A 21,096-nucleotide genomic window follows, 5' to 3' on the forward strand; every position below is an offset into this window, starting at 1 on the left:
CGCTCTTTACAAAATTATAGAAACTTCCTCTCCCCCCCCCCAAAAAAAAGTAGACTCAATACGTGTAGAAACTTGTTTATGATTCTTCTCAGCTATGTATGAGCACACAGAACTTTCGAGCCGGCGTGTATTCTTTTAAAATAAAACTTGCAAGCCTCACCTGCCAGAAATTCTTTTGTACATTTGGAATGGAGCCTGGGAATTGGTCTGTTTACCTAAAAAGTTCCCCAGAGACTCTAACATGGTTACCTGAAAAGTTCCCCCGGGACCCCAAGCAGCAGCCGGGTTTATCATCACAAGCGCTACATACCTTTACGAGACGGGCTCCTTCCCACCTTGACGCTCTAGCAGAGTCTATACAATGACTGAAGGTCTTCCCGCACAACACGCCAAATCAAACCGCGGGACCCCTCGCCGCGTCCCTCTGCGGTCTCCCTCCCCCCTGGCGGGACGGCCTCATTTTCGATGGAGTCCTCCCGACAGTCTGTCTTCCCTTGTCATCTCCACCCTTGCCGTAACCAAGTAATAAGCAGAAGTGTGTATAAAACAAAGGAAAAGTATCACTTCAATACCCGGAAATCCCGTCCGTTCCAACAGGCGGAGAAGACCCATTCTAGATCTTTCTAACACGTACTGAATTTTTAACGAAACAAAATACGGTCAGGGGTGGTCTGTGAAGCAGGACTGAAAGGCGAGTGAGGTTAGAGCCCCTGCATCGGGAAAGGATGGACTGAGATGCTGAAAAGCAGGGGAGACTTGAAAGCAGGGCAGGTCACGGAGAGGAGCAGGCGGGCCCGCGCCGGCACCTCGGCGGGCTGTGACACTCGACACCCAGCCTTCATTCGGGTTGCTAGGAAACAAAAAGGCTCCACGTTCCCTGAGATTCCACCCGGGCCCGGAGGACAGGAGAGGGGCCTCCGGGGCCCGGAGACGCCACAGGGAAGGGCCTGGGCACTGCCCTGGACACGCAAAAACGAGGGACGCCCGGGGACCGGGAGCCCGGGCTGAGGGGCCGGCGCAGGAAGCGGGCCCCGGGCTCGCGGGGAGGGCGGCCCCGGGCTCTGACGGACCGGGAACGTGCCCTCTGCGCAGCGCAGCGCTCGGCAGGCCGCGGCGGGCTCGGGCACCGCCAGGCCGCGGCGCAGGGTCCCGGGCGGCACGCGGGCCTAAACGACCACCCGGCTCCGGGCGGGAGAGGGGGCATCTACTCACACGTGCTGACAGGCCGCGGTCCGCACCGGCGTTTTGAGCACCTCCTGACAGACGGGGCAGTAGAAATCATCTTCGGTGTAGGAAGTGGCCGCGGAGAGATCCTCGGCCATGGCGGGGTGGGGAATCGAGGCGGCGGTAGCCGCCGAGGTGGCGGTGGCGGTGGCGGCCCGAGGCCCGACTCTCTGCGCGAACCCGGAGGGGGAGGGGAACCTCGTCAGGAAGCGGCTCGCGCCAGGGGGGGCGGGGACCGGGCGGGGCGGGGCCGAACGCCGAGACGCTACGGCCGCACGCGCCGGAGGAGGGTCGGTCCCCAGGGCTGCTCCTCCCATTGGGGCGGGGCGGGACGGCAGTGCCAGGCGGGAGGCAGGGTGGAGAAAGCAGCGATTGGCTTCACTTTCGCTTCTACAGAGGGTTGGAGCATGCGCGGCGCCGCCCTCCTGGCCTGGGAAGGGAGGCCGCAGCCCGCCCCCAGGCCGCCCGCGGGAGGCCGTGCCAGTACCGGGCTCCTGGGCGCGGACCCGGCTCCGCCCCTACCTCTTCACGTCGCCTCTCGTCTCCCTGTCCCCTGCTCTTTGGCTCCCTTTGCCCACCTTTACCCCACGTCCCTGGCCAACACAGTCGTCTGGCTCCCCCGCCGCAACCCACTCTCTCGCGCGGCTGCCTGCCCCGCCGCTTGGTAGATAGATGCTCACTTGGGATCTCCGGAGCCTCACGGCTGATGGAGCAGTTTCCCGGCGCGTGTTGATGGAGAGGTGGCCCTCGCCGGCCTCGTGCTTGTCTGGCCGCTGCCGCCTTCGCAGCGGAGGCCGGGAGGGGGGTGGCGGACGGAGTGCCGCCGGGCTCATGGGCTCGAAATGGTGCCGGGCCCGGGGCTCACGGTGCACCGGGATCCCACAGCTCCCTCCAGCAGCTCTCCCGTGGCATTGCTCTGTCTGCTGCCCACCCGGCAGGTCCCCGAACCCTGCAGGCGTCAAGCACCAGGTGGTGGAGTGAGAAAGGGCGGCCTCCATAGCAACCGGCGCGTGGCGCCTTCGGCGGGTTGTGACATACACAGCCGGGTGCCTGCGTGTACCCCCCGCAGCCACCGTCCTGCGAGGACTTCATTTCTCACCGCTACCAAACATATTGGGTTTTTCAGGGATTTTCCCTCAAAAAATACCATTTCCTAACGTTAAAGATTTGGTCCTTACGATTTGCCCTTGTCAGGATGGTTTGATTCAGTCAAGATGTGTTATGAAGCAAGTATTATAATATCCGGTATGGGATTGCAATCGTTTTTGGGGGGGGGGGGCAGTTAAAAAGAAGCTCCCTTGAGAGGGTTTCGTTTTTCGCCCTGAACACAATGTGACTGGCAGTCACATTTGTCGATGTGGTCGTCCATCCACACCTTTGTTTTGTTCGGTTTTTGATAGCTTTCAAGAAAAATGATGTAGAAGCATGGATCTAGCTATTTCACCAGCGTTATCCTCTACATGTTTTTATTTTTTAATGAGGCTTTCATTCGCAGATAGATCCATCTAACCGATAAATCTCTTAAGATGCGATCACACATGAAAGGAGCTAAGGAAAATCTGAAACATAAAGCATCCCCAATTAGCTTCTGGGGGAAAAAAAGGTTTCATTAGCATGTGGTGTTGAAGCTCTCCACCATGGTCTAAATAAGTCATAAATAGAAGTCGCTGAAGGGACTAGTTAATTCAATTCTGTCATTTATTGTCTAACATTGTGCTTGGCACTATGCTAGAGGTTATGCAGGTGTTAGGAACTTCGCTCTAAGCTAATTTATACTTTTGGATGTCTACCAAAATGAAAGGACAAAAAAATTGGTATTTGCCAAAGTATTAAATTTTTCATTAACAGTATAATGAGGATAGGAAGTGTGAAATGATTGGATGTGTGTGGACTTAGAGAAAACCTTATGGAGGAAATGTAGCTTAATGTACATCTTAAAATGATGATGCCTGGAATAATACTTAATTTTTTTATCCAATGAACAGCTAATCCCCGCTATCAAACTACAACATTTTGCATTTTCGTTCCCTTTCCTTCCTAGCAAGAACAGTGGAAGCAGAGCAGGAAAGTTAATTTTAGCTTCAGGTTTCCTGAAGCTAAAGAACACTTGATGGGAGGGGCAACGACTAACAGTAGTACAGGTGCTTTCAAATTTACTTATAAAATAGTTCTTAGATTACAAATTTCACCCTTTTGATAATATATTTCCAGTCATATTTCACTTATTTTGACCACTTTTGGAAGTAACGTATACTTTCTACTTAATAGAGTGTTTCTCTTTACTAATTGGGAATCCTTAACCAGAACATTAATTTTGTATAATAGCTTTAATTTTATTTATTTCACTCTGTCTCTGTAGTGGCAGCCTTACTAATGCCCTAATCCAAACGTGTCTTATTACTTCCTCATATATTGTGAGAAGTCATTTGGCATACATGTAAGCATAAAGTTGCCAGTATGTGGAAACCCATAAAAAGAAGTGGGTATAAGTAGAATGTAGTTTAAAAAATAAACCATAATTGTCAAACAACACAATCTTCTGTCTTGGCAGCAATTTGTTTGAAAAACTACTTGATATTTTTATGGCAATGTCATAGATTTAACTCAAAATACATTTGGTCATGTAAGTAAAATGCTCTCAGCCTCTGGACAATAGGAGAAAAGCCCTAAAGGTTAGATCAATTTGATAAACTTAGTCTGTTGCAATAACATACAGTTCCTTTATGTTTAGATTAAAGCACCCTGTCTCTTAATAGTCCATCTCTCTCAGTCTACTCCCACCAAATGGCATCCGGGAGGATAGAAGGGAGGACAAGGGATAGCTAACATGAACTTGAGTTACTACTGGGGAATCCTGCGATACTACTGGGGGTCCTGAGATCTGCAATGTCTCCTTTGAATTCTTGCTAGACATTTCTGCAGTGGGGCTAATTTTGGCTGCTTTCTGAGATGCTACAAATCCTGGGCATTCTATTGCGGGTACCTTCTAGTGAAGATTGCTCTGGCCTATCATCTGGGTCAAGGGTTTGTGGTGTGCCCTGGTTGATTCAGCCTTACTAACACTGTAGAACCCTCTGAATCTCTGCCACAGTCATCTGCTAGTTCCTTGACCTTGAGTATGGCAGAGAGCTTAGCAGGCCCTCATACTCTCAATACATCTACCGTGTTTTCCCAAAAGTAAGACCTAGCCAGACAATCAACTGTAATGCGTCTTTTGGAGCAAAAATTAACATAAGACCCTGTCTGATTTTGCTATAAGATCGAGTCTCATAGTAATATAATATACTACAATATCATTATAGTAAAATAATATTAATATAAGATATAGTAAAATAATATAGTAAATATAGTAAAATATATTAATATAAGACTGGGTCTTATATTAATTTTTGTTCCAGAAGATGCATTAGAGCTGATTGTCCAGCTAGGTCTTATTTTGGGGGAAACACAGTACTGCCCATAGCATCTCTTGGGGACCCTGCCTCTGCCACTCTGGGAGGGAGCCTCATTCTACATAAACATTCTATGCCACTGGATTTACATGAAGTGCTGACTGGTACATTGGTTCTGAACAGCCTATAAGGCCACGTGCTTCTATTAATAGCTCTTTAACCCTAGCACTCCCCTCAACCTATCTAACATACCATTCCCCTACTCTGTCTCTCTTTTCTATCAACATTCCCTTGGACTGGAAAGAATGGACTTTTCCCATTGCCACTTACTGCTGATTAGGCCCTCCCATACGCAAAACTCTCTAATCAAGTCCAGTAGGCGGTAATTAACACCCTAAAGGGATAAATAAGTGAATTTAGAAAGTTAATTTCTTCCTTGACAAAGCTTGGCTTTGTCTTAATACAGAGCCTGGAAAGCCTGTTTTGTTGGTAAAGTGGTTGCCTTTGAAGAAGTGAACTGGGAAACTGGGGGATGGAATAGAAGGGAGTCTCATGTTTCACTGTCTACCCTTTGGTGTCTTTTTAAATTGGTACCTTGTGCAGTGTTGACAGTTTCAGCTGGTTCATACCAGTACAGCTCTATTAGTCCCTTTCAGCCTTGCCTCTTCTGATTGGTCAATAGTCTGTCCTGAATGACCAGTTGTTAATTTGATTCCAGTTGTTAAATATTTTCAAGAGCCTCACTCCTGACTATGTACATAAATAACCTATTTACGGAAGGCATATAATTTAATTGTCCAAACCTATTTTGGAAATGTTCTTTAAAAAAAAAAAAAAAGCAACATTCTTTTCATTCCTGTTGAATTAATCTTAATTTCTTCTTTTCCTCACCTCATCCCCACACACACACAGGCAGATCGATGCCTCATGCTGAGTAGTAAGAAGGCATCAAATGAATAAGACTATGAGAGAGAAACATAACAGGTACAATGTTCCTATCAACAAACATTCAGAAAGCCTGCTCCCATCCCCCACTCTAATAAATAATGGTCATTGTTCAGGTATCTTCTCTCTTTCTTTCCAGCTATATACTTCAGGAGGCAACATCCATTCCCAGCTCATGGTGGGAAACCATGATATAATTGGGCCAGTCTGGATGAGCCATTTCCGTTTCTTTCCAGTGGTTTAGGCATCAGTATGTAATTTTGTTATGACCAAGAAGGTATGAGGGGGATTCTTCTGAGGACTTTAGCAAATATTTTGCTGATCAAAAACCAGACAAACAGGAATAAACAATTCCATGCTATTAATACATTCAGATGTTTTCCTGTCTATCTGTGCTGGCTGGAACTCTGCAACCATCATGAAACCATGAAAATAATATGCCAATGTACTAAGATGGCAGAACTGAAAGATGGAAAGAATGTAGGACCATGATGTAGTTGAGCCATTTCATTAATCTAATCAACACTGGCACTGCCCTTCCGCTTATCTGTTAATCCCTTCTAGTTTAAGCCATTCTCAGTTGACTCTTCTGTTATTTGTAGCTCAAAGTGTCTAAACTGAGCATTTGCTTCTAGACTCTCAGATCCATTTCCCCACTAGTCCCTTTCTGCTGTTTGTTGCTGTACATAGCTCACCCTTACAAACTGCTCCCCATTATTCCTTGCCAACATCTAGCTAATCAGCCAATGGGAAGCACTGGTGAGAGACTAGAAGAAGCCAAGGTATTTATTTCTCCCTCTCAGACATTGTGATTTATAATAAGATATATATATTTGATCTTTGCCCCAGTTTTTGGCACAGAGCTCCTAAAGCCTTTGTAATTTCCTATGTGTTGAGAGCAGTAAAGGTGTCAAATGTTAATGGTGTGACTTTTGGAAAGGCCATAGCTCACCTGAGGATGAGGGCTGGTTGCCAAGAAGCAGCAACCAAGTGACTAAAGGGTTGGAATATTAAGTCCCACCCTTGGACCTCCAGGGAAGAGAAAGGGAATGGAGACTCAACTCAATCAAAAAAGACCAATGATCTAATCAATAATGCCTATGTAATGTAGCCTCCATAGAAACTTAGACAGGGTTCAGAGAACTTCCAGGTTGGTGAACATGTGGAGATTGAAGAGACTGGTGTGCTCAGAAAGCAAGGAAGCTTTGTACCCTTTTCCCCATGCCTTACCCTATTCATCTCTTCATCTTGCTGTTCCTGAGTTATATCCTTTTGTAGTAAGCCAGTAATCTAATGGGTAAACTAGTGGTTTCCTGCGTTTTGTAAGCACCCTAGCAAATAAATCAAACCCAAGGAGGGGGTAATGAGAACCTTTGACCTATAGCCAGTCAGAAGCACAGGTGACGACTAGGACTTCCAGTTGGTATCTGAAGATGAGGGTTGGGGTGGGGGCCAGTCTTGTAGGACTGAACCCTACATCTGTGGTATCGGATGCTATCTCCAGGTAGTGTCAGAATTGAGTTGAATTGTAGGACACCGAGCTGGTATCCGAGAATTGCTTGGTGTGTGGGAAATACCATTCCAAATACACAGTGGGATTGGGTGACAGAATTTTACCCCCCACGCCGCCTCTGCTTCTGTCAGTGGCTTCATTTCTTTCATGGTTTCAGCTTCTGGGAGACTGCCTTTCCCTCTGTGGTCCCAGTTCCTGCTGGGCAGTCCTTGCCTTTTCTCTGTGGCTTCTGTATTTGCCTCACTGTCACACTTGGTCTTTCAGCAATTCCAACATCCTCTTTTGAACTACTTATTAAGAGTTCTACTTTCCTAACTTGACCCTAACCCATTTTCCTAACTGAATTAACACTTTAGAAAGAGAGGAGAAGGCAAAGGAGAAACACTGCAAAAGTGGTTCTTCCAAAGAGCAGAAACTGAGTTACTTTCCATTGCGGGCTTAAATTCTTTCTTCACAACTTTGCAAATTAGCACAAATGGAAACCCAAAAGTGAGATTAAATTAAGTATAGAAAATAAAACAATTTATCCTTTTTAGTCTATCCCAGTTTGGGACAGTAAAATTTCAACTCCTTCATAAATGTCATTATGAATATGCATTTTCATGCTATTTACATAACATTTAATTTCATATCAGCAGTATATTTATATACTATTGTAGAGCTATCATTTTTAATAACATTCCTATTAGTAGTCCCTGTGGCTCTATTTATTCTGTGGCATCCAGCCTCCATGTTACAATTGATTAGAATAGAGGTGTGTATAGTCCCAAATTGTGCCAGTCATACTCTCTTCCAAGAATGTGGAATAAAAATCCCTATATTCTAGTCAGTCTCTGCTAAGTGCGTCAGTTTGGAAGGTATGTTAACACAAGCTACACAAGCTGTGGGGCAGCTGCCTTCTCCCTTGCGCAAGCAGAGAAAGCCAATCAGCAGAGAGAGGGCAAACCAACAATGAAACAAACGTTCTGAATGCAGTTAATGTTTCCCTCAACGAGCTACACTGTCCTAAGAGGCAAAGCCATCGACTGGACCAGAAATAGCACTAGATTTCAACAAATCAACTCACATTCCAACTTTTCTTTGATGTTGTTTTTTTTTTAATCTCTGAGAGGAAGATATAAATTTGAAAATAAAAGATCGCTTGCCCTTACCCCTGCCCCTCCTTTCTTTCTCTCTCCTTCTTTCTCCCTTTCTCCCTTTCTACCTCCTCCTCATTTTTTATTTTTCCTTTTATTCTTTCCTTCACACATTTATTGACATCCTCTGGGCATTGTCCTGGGCTCATAGCCAGGATAAATGCAACTGTAATAAAATTAATCCAGTATAACAGTGGAGGCAAAAGCCTGACACCAATTTCAAAAAGCAAACAAAGCCTAATTTTTAGGGAACTAGCAGAACCCTCCAACACATATACACCCTTCTTTCTGTACATAAAATTCAATTATTCCAGCCATTCCTCCTTCAATACATATATGCATTTACTAGTTCCTCAAAAGGAGACAATCAGAATTCCCTTCCAGCTCTGCTTCTAGAAATAATGTTATGAGGCTACTATTTTTCCAATTCAGTATTTCTTAGTTCTTCCTTTAGTTGAGTCTTACTCTGGTCCACTTTTAACATCTCACGATCCTGCAGCTTTAGATTAAATCATAAATGTAATTCATATTGACCTCTTATGTACCACAGTCCAGAGCAAATGCGACTATTATACAATGAAAACTTCCATTTAGAACATGGAAAAAGGAGAAGAAACCATAGGACAAGTAGCATCTGCTGCTGGACATAGTTAATGAAGCAGAGAAGAGAACTACTGAGTCTCATAGGCATCATTTGGTTGACTTGGCCGTAGTGAAAATTCTATTGTCAAGTAATCTGGTTTTCTGATATTGCCTGTTGGGATCATTTCTATTGCCAGGGGAACACGTAAAAGTATGTCAGAGTAGCCAGGCCTGTTTGGGGAGAGAGAATTGTAAACTGTCATTTGCAATTCGGTTTTTGTTAAAGGTATTGAGGTGCAAAAATGGTCTGAGGCTTAATAAGGAATGAGGACATTCTGCCCCATGGATTTTAATGAATCACAGGCCTGTTATACAGTTTAGGTATTTGCTGGTGCTACAATTCTAATAAAACCTTCGTCACCTATCAGTTTCATTTTAGAGGAACTTGCTAAAAGTAAACACCAAAAACTTTGTCAGGTCAGCAGGGCTGTTAAATTGAAAAGCCAAGGCTGGGCTACACTCATAGATTTTCTGTTTGTCAGCAGGAACTCTGGGAGCAACACATACCCAGCTTACTCTGTTTGACAAACTTTGTCTTGGGACAGTATGAATGAAGGAAGCCGGCTGGGTTGGCAGAGAGCTTTTCTTTGTCTTCTAGAATATCATCCATCCCCAGAATGAATTCCAGTTCAGTGTACATTGCAATAGCAGTGTCATCCCGTTTGTCAGGAAGGAAGACAGTGCGAGGTACTGTAGGGTGACTCAGGGAGCCAGGGTACTCTAAATCCTCTGTTAATTCCTTCCCATTCTGGTTGCCAGGATCTCACACTCTCAGTCAGCATTTCAGTCTTATACACAGAAAGAGAACTGAATCAGAGAACTAGACTTCCACACTTCAGTCCAGCAAATGATTACTTACTTGATTTGGACCTCAGCATTCTCAGTTCCCAGCTCTTATTTTTCTCTATCCACACCCAGTAAAATCTAGATGGGAAGCATGCAAATTTCTTGTTGGTACTGAGGAAAAATCAGCATAATCTGATGTATCAGTCTGAGTCCACCCATGAAAGAGAAATGTGAACAGGCACAATAATTTGACTGAGAACATTTAATATCAAGAATTTTTAACTCTAATAGGGGATTGGCATAAGAAGTGGAGAATTTTTAAAAATATAGGGTTGAGTGCTCACTTGCTATACTAAAATTGGAACAACATAAAGATTAGGATGGTCCCTGTGCAAGGATGAAACGCAAATTCGTGAAATGTTTCATATTCAAAAAAACAAACAAAAGGAATATAGCATCAGGATAAGAGTACCCAAAGAAGGACTACTACCGTCACCACTAGGGCTGAGATCCAGACCTTGCTAGAGAAGTCCCAGCGTAGCTCACTGATGGCAGAGAAGTCACTGTGGTGCCAGGCTGTGGAACTTGCTGGAAATCTGTCCTCTAGCAAGACAGGGAAAGCTATTTGTTCACAAAGAAGTATCTCATGGGAGGTATTCTGCTACAATGCCATCCAGAGGGATGCTGAAGGAAGCTTCTGTCTGCAGAGGGCTGATGACCACAGTCCCAGGCAGAAGCTGGGCTGGCCCATCGAGCTACAGGAAGAAAGCACACCAGAAATGGGAAACAAAACCCTTTTCCTGTTGCAATTTCTCTCTAGTGCCCTCTACCTACTATCTAGTGCCCAAAATTTACTATTGTACCAGCCAGCAAAGGAAAAATATTGAAAGGGCCCACAATCATTTTCACACAGCAGGCAAAAAAAGAAAAAAGTCAATTTGGAGCGGAGAATGGATAGATTAAAAATTGGCACACCGCTGCTGACTCATTGTTGACATTTTGCTAAGTCCCCTAAAGCCTCCAGGGTATATACCTTGAGTCCAAAGGACTAAAGAAAATAGCTTAGGCAATTGTTTTACAACTATGTACAAATCTTAAGTTCTCACCCCACAATGCTGGAATCTTTACTGTTCCAAGCCCAGCCTAGCCACGGATCAGCTAGTTCTCCAATTTCTCTTACGATCTAAAATAATGATCTCACTTCTGGTACTGATTTTTATATCAGTTAGGACTCTTAAATTACAGAACCCAACTTGATCTAGGATACAGAGATACTGCATGGAATCCACATTAGTCAAATTTCTTTTGGTTGCAAGTGATAGAAATGCAAGTTAATAGCGTAAGCAATAAATAGAATTTTTCAGCTCATATCATTTCAGTGGTAAAGCTATGATAATAAATATTTGAAACCAGAGATTCAAAAGATATCATCAGGATTTAGTTTCTCACTTTCTCTTGACTCTGCTTTGCTTGGGTTGACTTTAGCCTCTGGAAAACTCTTCCCTCCTGGTGATTCCCAAATGGTAAATTATTTGTGCACCAGATATTCAGTGTGAAAAAACAACAATAGCCTTACCAACAAGAACTGCTTTCTCTTCCTAAGAGTTTTTTCAAAACTCCTTTAAGTAATACTAATCCAGATTGGTGACTCAAATTAATAAATATCTAAGAGAATGTACAACCACTGCATACAGGGAAAAAAGAAGCAAACAAAGCTGTGTGCTTTAAACGTCATCGGAAGTCTTGAGAGAGACCAGTGGGCAGAAAAAATAGTAACAGAAAGGAGAGTTTTTCAGTCTCTATATTTAAATACTTTATTTTTGAAACCTAAAGGGTTTGCCAGTGAGATAATACTTCTTTCCTAAACTTCACCGTCAATTATAATTTCCCAAACTAGGTGGTATAGAAATACATATACACCATGGCATTTGGTTTACCCACATACCTATTTTGTTTGTTTATTGTAGTAAAAAACATATAAAGTTCACCATTTTAACGAGTACAGCAGTGTTATGAACTATGTATGAACCTTGTTATGCAACATGTCTCAAACTTTGTCATCTTGCAGAACTGAAACTCTATTAAACAACTCCTTTTTCCCCCTCCCTCTGGCCCCTGGCAACCACCATTCTATTTTCTGTTTCTAAGAGTTTGACTAATTTATATATATTTTTTAATTAGAGAATTATTGTTTCTCTCTTTAAGATAATTTTAAAATCAGCATGCCTCAAGGCTAAAATTTTTGTAGAACACACCCTTGAAATACTGTCAAAAGATAGTATGGGTTTACATGTAAGACTTTGACCTTTGCATACATTTTTACAAATATGTCAAAGGGACAAAGTGAAATACAGTTAGAGGTATATCAAAATATAGTGGATGTAAGAACTAAGCATTTTCTTCATTTTATCTGATTACCTGGGTTAGCTAACTTTATCTGGCTACTTAAGTTAACTGTAGCAAATTACTACACTGTATAATCTCGAGCAAATTAAACTTAGCAACTGTAATATATAATGTACAGTTGTCCTTCAGAATGTCCATACCTCTCATATTACTGAATGAAGACAAACTATTACTGCTTCTCCTAGAGTTTATGCCACTGGACTGAATCACTACTTTAGAACTCTGTCTAGGGCAAAGGTTGTCTAGCAGTTTGGTTCACTGGATAAGTGTATCTCTCAAGTGAAGAGATTCACCTAGCTTGAAGACCTTATTAAGAACATCTTGGGTATACTTCTCAAACTATAATTTGTTCACTAATTTATACATCAGGTATTTATTGAGTGCCTATAGGACTGTGCTAAATTCTGGGGAAACAATAATTAGTAAGTTCAGACACATTGCTATAGCACTGTGCTAAATTCTGAGGAAACAATAATTAGTAAGTTTAGACACATTGCTGCTCTTTTTATTACAATTTTGCTTCCCAGATAGTCTGCAAGTGAGAAAAGAATATGTGGAGGAGCTGACGTGAATGTTCTGATCCACTTGGCAGCCATTCATTTTTTTCATTCAACAAACATGTTGCTGTGGACTGAATGTTTGTGTGCCTCCAAACTTCCTGTTGAAACCCCAATCCACAATATGATGGTATTTAGAGATAGGGCCTGTGTTACCCGTGCAACCACTTCTCCAGCCTGTTATGATGAGGGGAAGCACATGGTGATACCCAAATGCTCTGAGATCACAGTAATCTGTCATTCTGAGGCTGGAGAATAAGCTGCCTGGAGAACAGACAGGATCCACAGTAGACCTTAGTTGAGTGCTGGGATTTGGGGGTTGTTTATAATCGCAGCATGACCTAATCTATCTTGACCAATCTTTTTGTGTGGTTCACAGAAATGCGGACATTTGGCTGCTTTGAGGCAGTGATTAGCCTTAATCAAGATCCTTGCATGGCCTCCTCTGAAACCTGCAGGATGACTGATTTTCCAGTTATAAGATACAAGCAAATATTCCTTACTCTCAAGGATCTGAGACGTAGGTATCCTTCTGTAATATTTTGTCTCATTTAGTGAAGAACCTAGGTGACAAAGGTTAAGTCTTCTCAACTCATCCTGGGTTCCCTCTTTCAGGATGTACTCAGCTAACAGAGTCATCAGAAGTCACATCAATAACGCCTATGTTCTGGCCTGTACCTCTTATGAAAAATCTAAAAAGCTTTCATGTTTGAGCATCTTCTGAACTGGGGTACACATAATAGCCGCAGCCACCCAAAACTTAGTATGTATTTAACAGACAGTAGATATATAGAGTTCATCAGTTCATCTACATTTTACCTTTTAAATTTCAATGAAGCCCCTTGGAAGCAAAACCAGTAATAACTCTGTGGTGCTCAGTGTTACCTTGGCCTAACTCAGGGTTTCTAAACCTCAGCCTATTGACACGTAGGGCAGGGTAATGCTTTGTTGTGAGGGGCTGTCGTGTACGTTGTAGAATGTTGAGCCGCACCCTTGGTCTCTACATACATCCCTAGATAATAGCACACCCAAGTTAGGTTAGGACAACCAAAAATGTCTCTAGACATGGCCTAATGTCCCCGGAGAGTTAAAATTGCCCCTGTTTGAGGACTACTGGCCTAAATGAAGGTATATTTTTGTGATATTGTTGAATGATGACAATTTAAAAAGCATATTAGGTCTGTGTAAAAAATTATCAAGATCAATATTTAAGAATAGACACAATAGATATTTTCATGAAAGCAATGGTCCTGCCATTCTTTATTTCTCACAGTACATATTTACAGAAAATAAAAGAACTGTACATTTTAAATTCTGATCATTATACAGATTTTTTTTGCAATTGAATAATAAAGGAATGAATTTCTTAATGACGTTTTAAAAATAACTTTAATACTTAAAGTTACAAATTATATGATTAACCTTCCATCACTGGAGTAAGTACCCAGTAAAAGTAATGAAGCAACAGCATTGGAACCAGGGTGTCTTAGGAGATCTGACCTGGAACTATCTTTACTATAACATTCACAATCCAATTTTGCAACCTATGTGTTAGAAACTTGGGTGAAAAAACACATGAAAAGAAAATCTCTGTAGGTGTTTGTAGGGTTAGAAGAATTTAGACTTTGAAAAATAACATGTGAATCAGATTCCCCTTATAAAGCCTTGAACAAGTTGCACCTGGAGATGCTATAAAGAAAGTGAAACTTCTTTTTGTTAGTAGTCAACAGCTTCAAATATTGGTTTTCATTTTTTTGAAAACAACGAATTATAAGTTCCTTTTAAATAAAAGGTTGAAGGCACAGTAAAACAATGACTATTTACACTTGACCATTTTAGAACTCAAAATAATTCGAAACGCAAAATAATTCAGGCGGCCAGCACCTAATTTGTCCTGTAGGTGGCAAAATGATCATAAGAGGAATCCAGGGACAGGATGCAGAATTGCTGCATTGAGGTTAATAGTGGTACTGACTTAAAGCTTTACTAAAAATAGTTTTTAGAGTTTTGAATTTTTTTCCAAGTTTTACAGATTTAACTATGCCTTTTGTACTGCTCTGAATTAATGAAGATTTATTTCCTGGATAATCAGTACTAATGGTCAGAAATATATATATTTTTTTCAGGGACTAAATTTTCAGTCTGATGATTACCACTGAAAAGTCCCTCTCCTTTTACACTTGTTGTTCAACAGGTTTTGCTCTATTGGATGATCCATCCAAATTTGAAGAGAGGTTGTGAAACTAAAAATCTGTTGTTACTTGTTCACAGCTGTGAAATCAAGCTTGAAATCAATATCTAAAAAGGAGGAAATAAAGTCCACTAAACTTCATCAGCTTTATGTTTTTCTAACTACCTTGTAGTGGATGGCAGAATAGTAAGCAAGACTTTTAAGAAGTAATGGATAGTTTATTATAGAAAATGTTGGGCGCCGTGATTATGACTACATTTATGTCTAAGGAACAAAGAAGTTTATAAATAATTACAATGAAAGAGCTAATTGCAGCCAAATAACATTTTAACTAGTCTTCATAGCTTCGTTGCTTGCTTTCAAGATGGAAACATTACTCTATGTCCTGGATTCATCATTTAAGAACCAGATATGAAAAACAAAGTTATCAAATAAGAGCTGGTGGCCAGCATTGAATATAGTTACTTGAAGAACTAAGACTAAATGGAGGATAAAGGGAAGGAGTAGAGTATGTTATGTTACACCATACCAGTATGTTCTGAAAATGTTGATATAGTACGACTTTAAAAAATAGTGGAAGAATGGGGAGAGCAAATTAAAAAATGTTTGTATGATAAAATATTATCATACTGGTAGTATTAGTATTGTTATTCTGAAACTGTTGCATGTTTCAGAGAAAATAATTGTGGGATATTCCAGTTGCCTTGTGTCTTTGAAAACCAGGATTCTTAGGATAGAAAAATGGACATGCAGCTGAAATAGAAAGGGATTAGGTAAAAACCCTGGAACACTCAATTTGATTTAAAATTATCAAAATAAACTCATAAACTTTTATCTTAAAACAAAATAAAGATATAACCTAGCTCTCTCCTAGGAACAATGACAAATCTAGTAGCAAGGGGCATAACAACCATGATTATGGTTTTGAAATTCCATTTCTCACTAAAAGTAATCAGGCTTCTTAGAGAAATAGCTGATTCCAGGTTTGGGGCAGTAAACATACACATTGAACTTGGAATATTTTGTCATATGAGACAGCAAGGAAGCTATTAAAAGGACTCAGAAATGACTGATGAGGCGCCCAATGAACAAAGATGGGGCAATTTGAGTTTTGATAATGTTTAAAATGGATGAAAGCTTATCAAATATGTTTGAATCCATGAGTTCATGATACTTAAAAGTGATCACTGGAAGACGATAAACAAGTTCACTATCTTGAAAAGTGGTAAATAAAGGGAAAAATTCAAGTATTTGTTTTCCCTTTCCTATATGAACATTACCACTGATTAACCGAATCATAGATGTGGGGAAACATCTTTATAAAAACGTTTCAAGTAATAAATGAAAAAGAAATGACAATATTCTCCAACCCACAATAAACCAGTGGATCTAGGTACTGAGTACCAATTTCAGCTGACCTCACAAAAAGAGAGAACCAGATATTATGTACCCTCTGATGAAAGAACACACCATGACCTATAGTCTTGCCAAAAGACTACACCTGAGTCTGCTCAAAACTCTGGATCCATGTATCAATATCCAGAGGACAGAGGAACATGCTGAATTGCACCATGAGTCTGCAATCAGTAAAATACAGAAACTCTAAGTCACAGGACCATTTCTTCAACAGGTAAATTTTAAGAAAAAGAAAGAATGGGGAAGATGTAGATTAAAAAGTCATGTAAAAGATGTATATAATAAAAACAATTTTAAATGGATAAGATTAAAAATAGTGTGTAGAGATACACACTTGGGTAATAAAATAATAAAGAAATGCAAGCGATTACTATTGAAATCAATGTAGTGGTTACTTTTGTGAGGTTAGGGAAGAGGATTTGTGAACTGTGACAGGACACACAGAGGACATCCAGGGTGACTGGCAGAGTTCTAAAAGAGCGTTTTCCTATAATAATGTAATGAGCTATACATTTTCTGTTTGGTTTTCAGTATTTATGTTTTATTTTATAATTTTTCTAAAGGAAAAAATAAAAACACCAAAGCCCTTTACAATTTTCCACTAAAAATTATGGACGTGAATACTTCTAATGTAAATATCAACTGATGGTTCTTAAGAAATTACCTATATTATAGAAATATTTCTAAATAAGCTACAAATATTTGAAAAATATAATATTAAAATTTTATGTGTACAGTTATAAAAAGTAAAAGACGTATATACTCCCAACAAAATGTATTTTGTTATAGTATTATGTTATACAGTTTGGTTAAATGGACTTTGTTTACTTCCAAAATTTTCCTTTCCTACTCCCATACAAGGTTATTCATGTTATTCTATTAGAGATTAGAGCATGAGCATTGAAACATTTAATATTTCCTTGAATGTCCAAAATTGTTTTACTTTCCATCTTTTTACATAGAACAAAGATTAGTTATTTTGCCCAACCAGGATGGTAGTTATTAACATGTAGCATTACACACAATGTCATCCAATTTGCAAATCAAGATCCTTCACCGACTTACCCAGCCTTATGTCCTCTTTCATATATTAATGGCTGATGGAGACTAATTTTTAAATGCCTAAGAAACTCAACAATGTAAAACAGATTTAAACCACCAAAATGAAAGCAATTTTAAAATGCAATATGACGACACATGGACAAATATATAACTGTGTTGTACATTTTTGTCCATCAAACATTGACAATTTCCGTCCAACTGTTCAAGCAGCATATTAACAAATGGTGCAATTGTATGGTCTAGGCCTCTCCTTTCCTTTTAATAACATTATGTGGTATTCGAGTGATTCACATATTCCAGAAGTGAGCGGTCTAAGACCCTTCGGATAAGAGCTTCCTCAATTATATTAAAATCCTACAATAAAGAAAAAATAATTAAACAGATAATCAGAGACAGTTTTCAGACACTGAAGGAGGAGGATCATTGAAATGCCTCATTTTGCTGGAAACTAAAGCCCTGAAGTTAGTGATCTGTCCAAGTGACAATCTTTAACAATTATTCAAGTCTATCACACAAAAATGTCAGAGAACCTAGGACTTTTGCTTTGGGTCCAGTGCCTTTTCTATTTCATTTTACTGCCTGTCAAGTAACTAGTTATTGTCATAGTAAAATAGTCTTGATCTGGAATTTAAAATTTTTGTCTGATTTATCTAGTAGTTTTTAGTCAACACTACAAATACTGGTCAAAGAGCTATGTTCCACATAAACATGTAACATGGAGTAAAGTTAAGACATTCCCATAGGTTTCACCAATCCCAGCAATACTGAATATGTACTTCTGTAAAAACTGTTGGAAATAAAACTCTTTCTCCTTGCTTTTGTATGGTCAAAATGGCATTCGAAACTTTACGTCGGCACATTCTGTACACAAAATAAAAACTACTAAGAGCCCAATTTTCTGCAACCCATCTTCACTTCCTCAATAAACTAAAACAACAACGAAAAAGTAAAAGCTCTGCTGGAAGTCCATTCTGAAACATAAAAGCATAAGGCAAATAAATAACATATGAGATAATATGCATAAAGTACCTAGCATAGTACTTTATTTTAGCAAATAAATAACATATGAGATAATATGCATAAAGTACCTAGCATAGTCCTTGGTAGTTTAGGAAACAATAAAATCAAAGAACATTGCTTCAACCTCACTTCCATATCCAAGAATATGGTTTTCAGTGGAAGGAAAGTATTCTCATCAAAATGGCTTCATCTCAATCAGTCCTGGATTCATACTTTGAATCTTGAGAAAATGGACTAGACATGAATAGCCAAACAAGTACTGAATCAACCTGGCTTTTAGGCCATTTTATGGAGCTAAAATAAAGAGGAAGTCCTATGTGCTGTGAGAAATGAGAACACATAGACCAAAACCAGGCTCTGTTGAGGCCTTGTATACTTTAGGGGACAGAAAAGATACTTGAGAGATGGAGCAGAGACTATGAAGCTTCTGTGGTGTAGCTTGTTCAATTCTTTAAGTGGTCCTTATATTCCAATTTATTCTCTCCCCATCTCCAACTTGCCTAATATCCGGGCCCAAACAGTACAAATTATTTTACATGCATGATCTCATTTAATCCTCTCAAAAGCTTTTGGGAGTAGGTACTTTTACTATCTTCACTTAAATGAACAGAGGCTCAGAGGATAAATATCTTGCCCAAGGTCACACAGTTGTGACAGAGCTGTTAGTTATTTAAATCCAGATCAGAACCCAAGCTCTTTGTGCTGAATCTGGATAATTATAGTGGGCAGATCAGAAAGCAAGGAGAAATTTTTCAAGTGACAATCTTTAACAATTATTCAAGTCTATTTTGAAATAGCATCAAAAAAACAACAACACAAAATCACATGAAATTATATGCCTGTTGAAATTTAGCCTTTAACATTTCATGTATTTAGATAAAAGTAACAATAAAATATTCTATTTCAGAACATGGCTCTGAGTGATTTCCCCCCCATAATAGATTGAAAGGGACTCAGAGGAAACACATTACCCTCACCTGGCAACACAAAGACCAAAGCACAATAAAGGCTACATTAACTTTTTGCTTGTTATCCATATGTTGGTAGTTATTGAAGGGTGGGTGATGGGTAATAGGGGATTCAGTATACTATTCTGTCTACTTCTGTATGAGTGGGAAATTTTTTCATAATTCTTTTAAGTTTAAAAAATTCAATAAGAGTTTTGTGTTTTATAAAATTTAAATTAAAAGTAATGCCTGTGTGTCTTACTACGCTGATAACAACTATCTGTGCTTAATGTATCTGTTAACAGTCATTCAATGTACTATAAAAGCAACTGGACGCAGAGCAAATTCTCTGAGTCATTTTATTACTGATGTGATTTCTCTTCAGCTATATGAATCTTCCAAGTTCATAAAAATTATAAGTATACGTAGGGAAGGGGTAGAGTAGAAATTAAAATAATTGGAAAGTGAAATCTGGCTCTTTATACAATGGATAATTATATAGGTCACAAAGAAAATAATTTTGTCTAAGGCAGATAACTAATATCAACAGTCAAATTTATAAAACACTATTTTTATGATTTCATAATGACAATATACATTACTTTACTATATACATATTTTTCCTCTATAATTTTATTCACTTGGATTAAAAAGGTAAGCTTAACACAGATAGCACAAAGTCAATGTAAAAGTAAAAAAATATACTTACTATGAAATCGTCATAAAACAGAGTGTGATTGACTTGCAAATGTCTTATTAAACTGCCACTGAAACTGTTTGGATTTTCATTAGGTATTAAACGGCAAAGTGGACAGAACTAGAAATAAATAAGACCAAGAGTTCAAGAAAGAATTTAAAATAATTATTAGTGTCAAAATTAAAAAATTAATTAACCATCAACAAAGTGAATTTTAATTTTATGAATCTATTGACCATACCTCAGTATGACGTTTTAAAATTGCACATTAAAGCAAGCAAAATTAAACAAATAAACAAATAAACAAATAAAATTGCATTTGTTCTTCATACACATTTCTTGTATATTAACAGTATAGCTATTTGTTTCCTCTTTATCAATTATTTAAACAATATTACAGTTAGTAGATATACTGTAATTGACTTAGTTGCCTAGCTCTTGAAATCTTAAGTTTTTTTGTATGTGAATATTTTTATTATAAATGATATTATCTGTAGTGTTTATCTTTGGGGGGGGATTATTTTCTTAGAATAACCAGAAATGGAGATTAGTAGGTCAAAGTTTATGAACATTTACAGTTCATATTATCTACTGCTCTAAAGTTTTGTATTGCCACCAGCAATATAGATTATAACATCAGTTATTATAACACCAGCCTCAGTTATTAATATTTACACATATTTTCCTAATTCAATAGCCATTGACGGGTCTTTAAAAAAACTTTCATTTTGAAATATTTATAAACACAAAAAATTGCAAAAATAATACAGAGAGGTCCCATGTTCCATCACCCAGTTTTTATATAACATCTTACATAACTGTAATAGTATCAAAACCAGGAAATTGGCAATTAACTGGGCTACAGATCTTACTTAGGTTTCACCAATTTTTGCATGAATTCATTTCTTGGGTGGGTGTGTAGTTCTATGAAATTTTATCACATGTATAAATTCATATAACCATGAACAGAATCAAGACACAGAGCTATTCTTTCATTACAAAGGAACTGTCTTATACTACCCTGTCATGCAGGGAGTCCTGCAGGGTCTCTGCTCCCGCTCCCCACACAAGAACGCAGGATATGGCTAAGCCAAAAAGGAACACCCACGGAGCCATAAGAAGGGGAGTCATATCACTATATTCTCGCTGGCGGCATCCGCCT

At 39.5% G+C, this 21,096-nt stretch overlaps 2 protein-coding genes across 3 annotated transcripts in view; both read right to left on the reverse strand.

Moving 5' to 3' along the window:
- Window positions 1–1,400, reverse strand: part of RNF138 (ring finger protein 138) — a 33,807-nt gene extending 32,407 nt beyond the window's left edge. Inside the window, exon 1 of one of the 2 annotated variants that reach the window (XM_081078228.1) lies at window positions 1,213–1,400. In XM_081078228.1, the coding sequence (XP_080934354.1) occupies window positions 1,213–1,322 (110 nt within the window). In that variant the 5' untranslated portion in view covers window positions 1,323–1,400. Of the gene's footprint in view, window positions 1–310; window positions 521–1,212 lie in introns of those variants that run through there. The other variant, XM_081078229.1, reaches the window with a different exon arrangement.
- Window positions 1,401–13,835: 12,435 nt separating this feature from the next.
- Window positions 13,836–21,096, reverse strand: part of RNF125 (ring finger protein 125) — a 32,615-nt gene continuing 25,354 nt past the window's right edge. Inside the window, exons 5-6 of the mRNA XM_081078353.1 lie at window positions 19,947–20,054; window positions 13,836–17,624 (exon numbers count right to left, since the gene is read on the reverse strand). Of these exons, the coding sequence (XP_080934479.1) occupies window positions 17,538–17,624; window positions 19,947–20,054 (195 nt within the window). The 3' untranslated portion in view covers window positions 13,836–17,537. The remainder of the gene's footprint in view (window positions 17,625–19,946; window positions 20,055–21,096) is intronic.

The sequence above is a fragment of the Rhinolophus hipposideros genome (assembly GCF_964194185.1).
Source record: "Rhinolophus hipposideros genome assembly, chromosome: 17".
NCBI lineage: Eukaryota > Metazoa > Chordata > Mammalia > Chiroptera > Rhinolophidae > Rhinolophus > Rhinolophus hipposideros.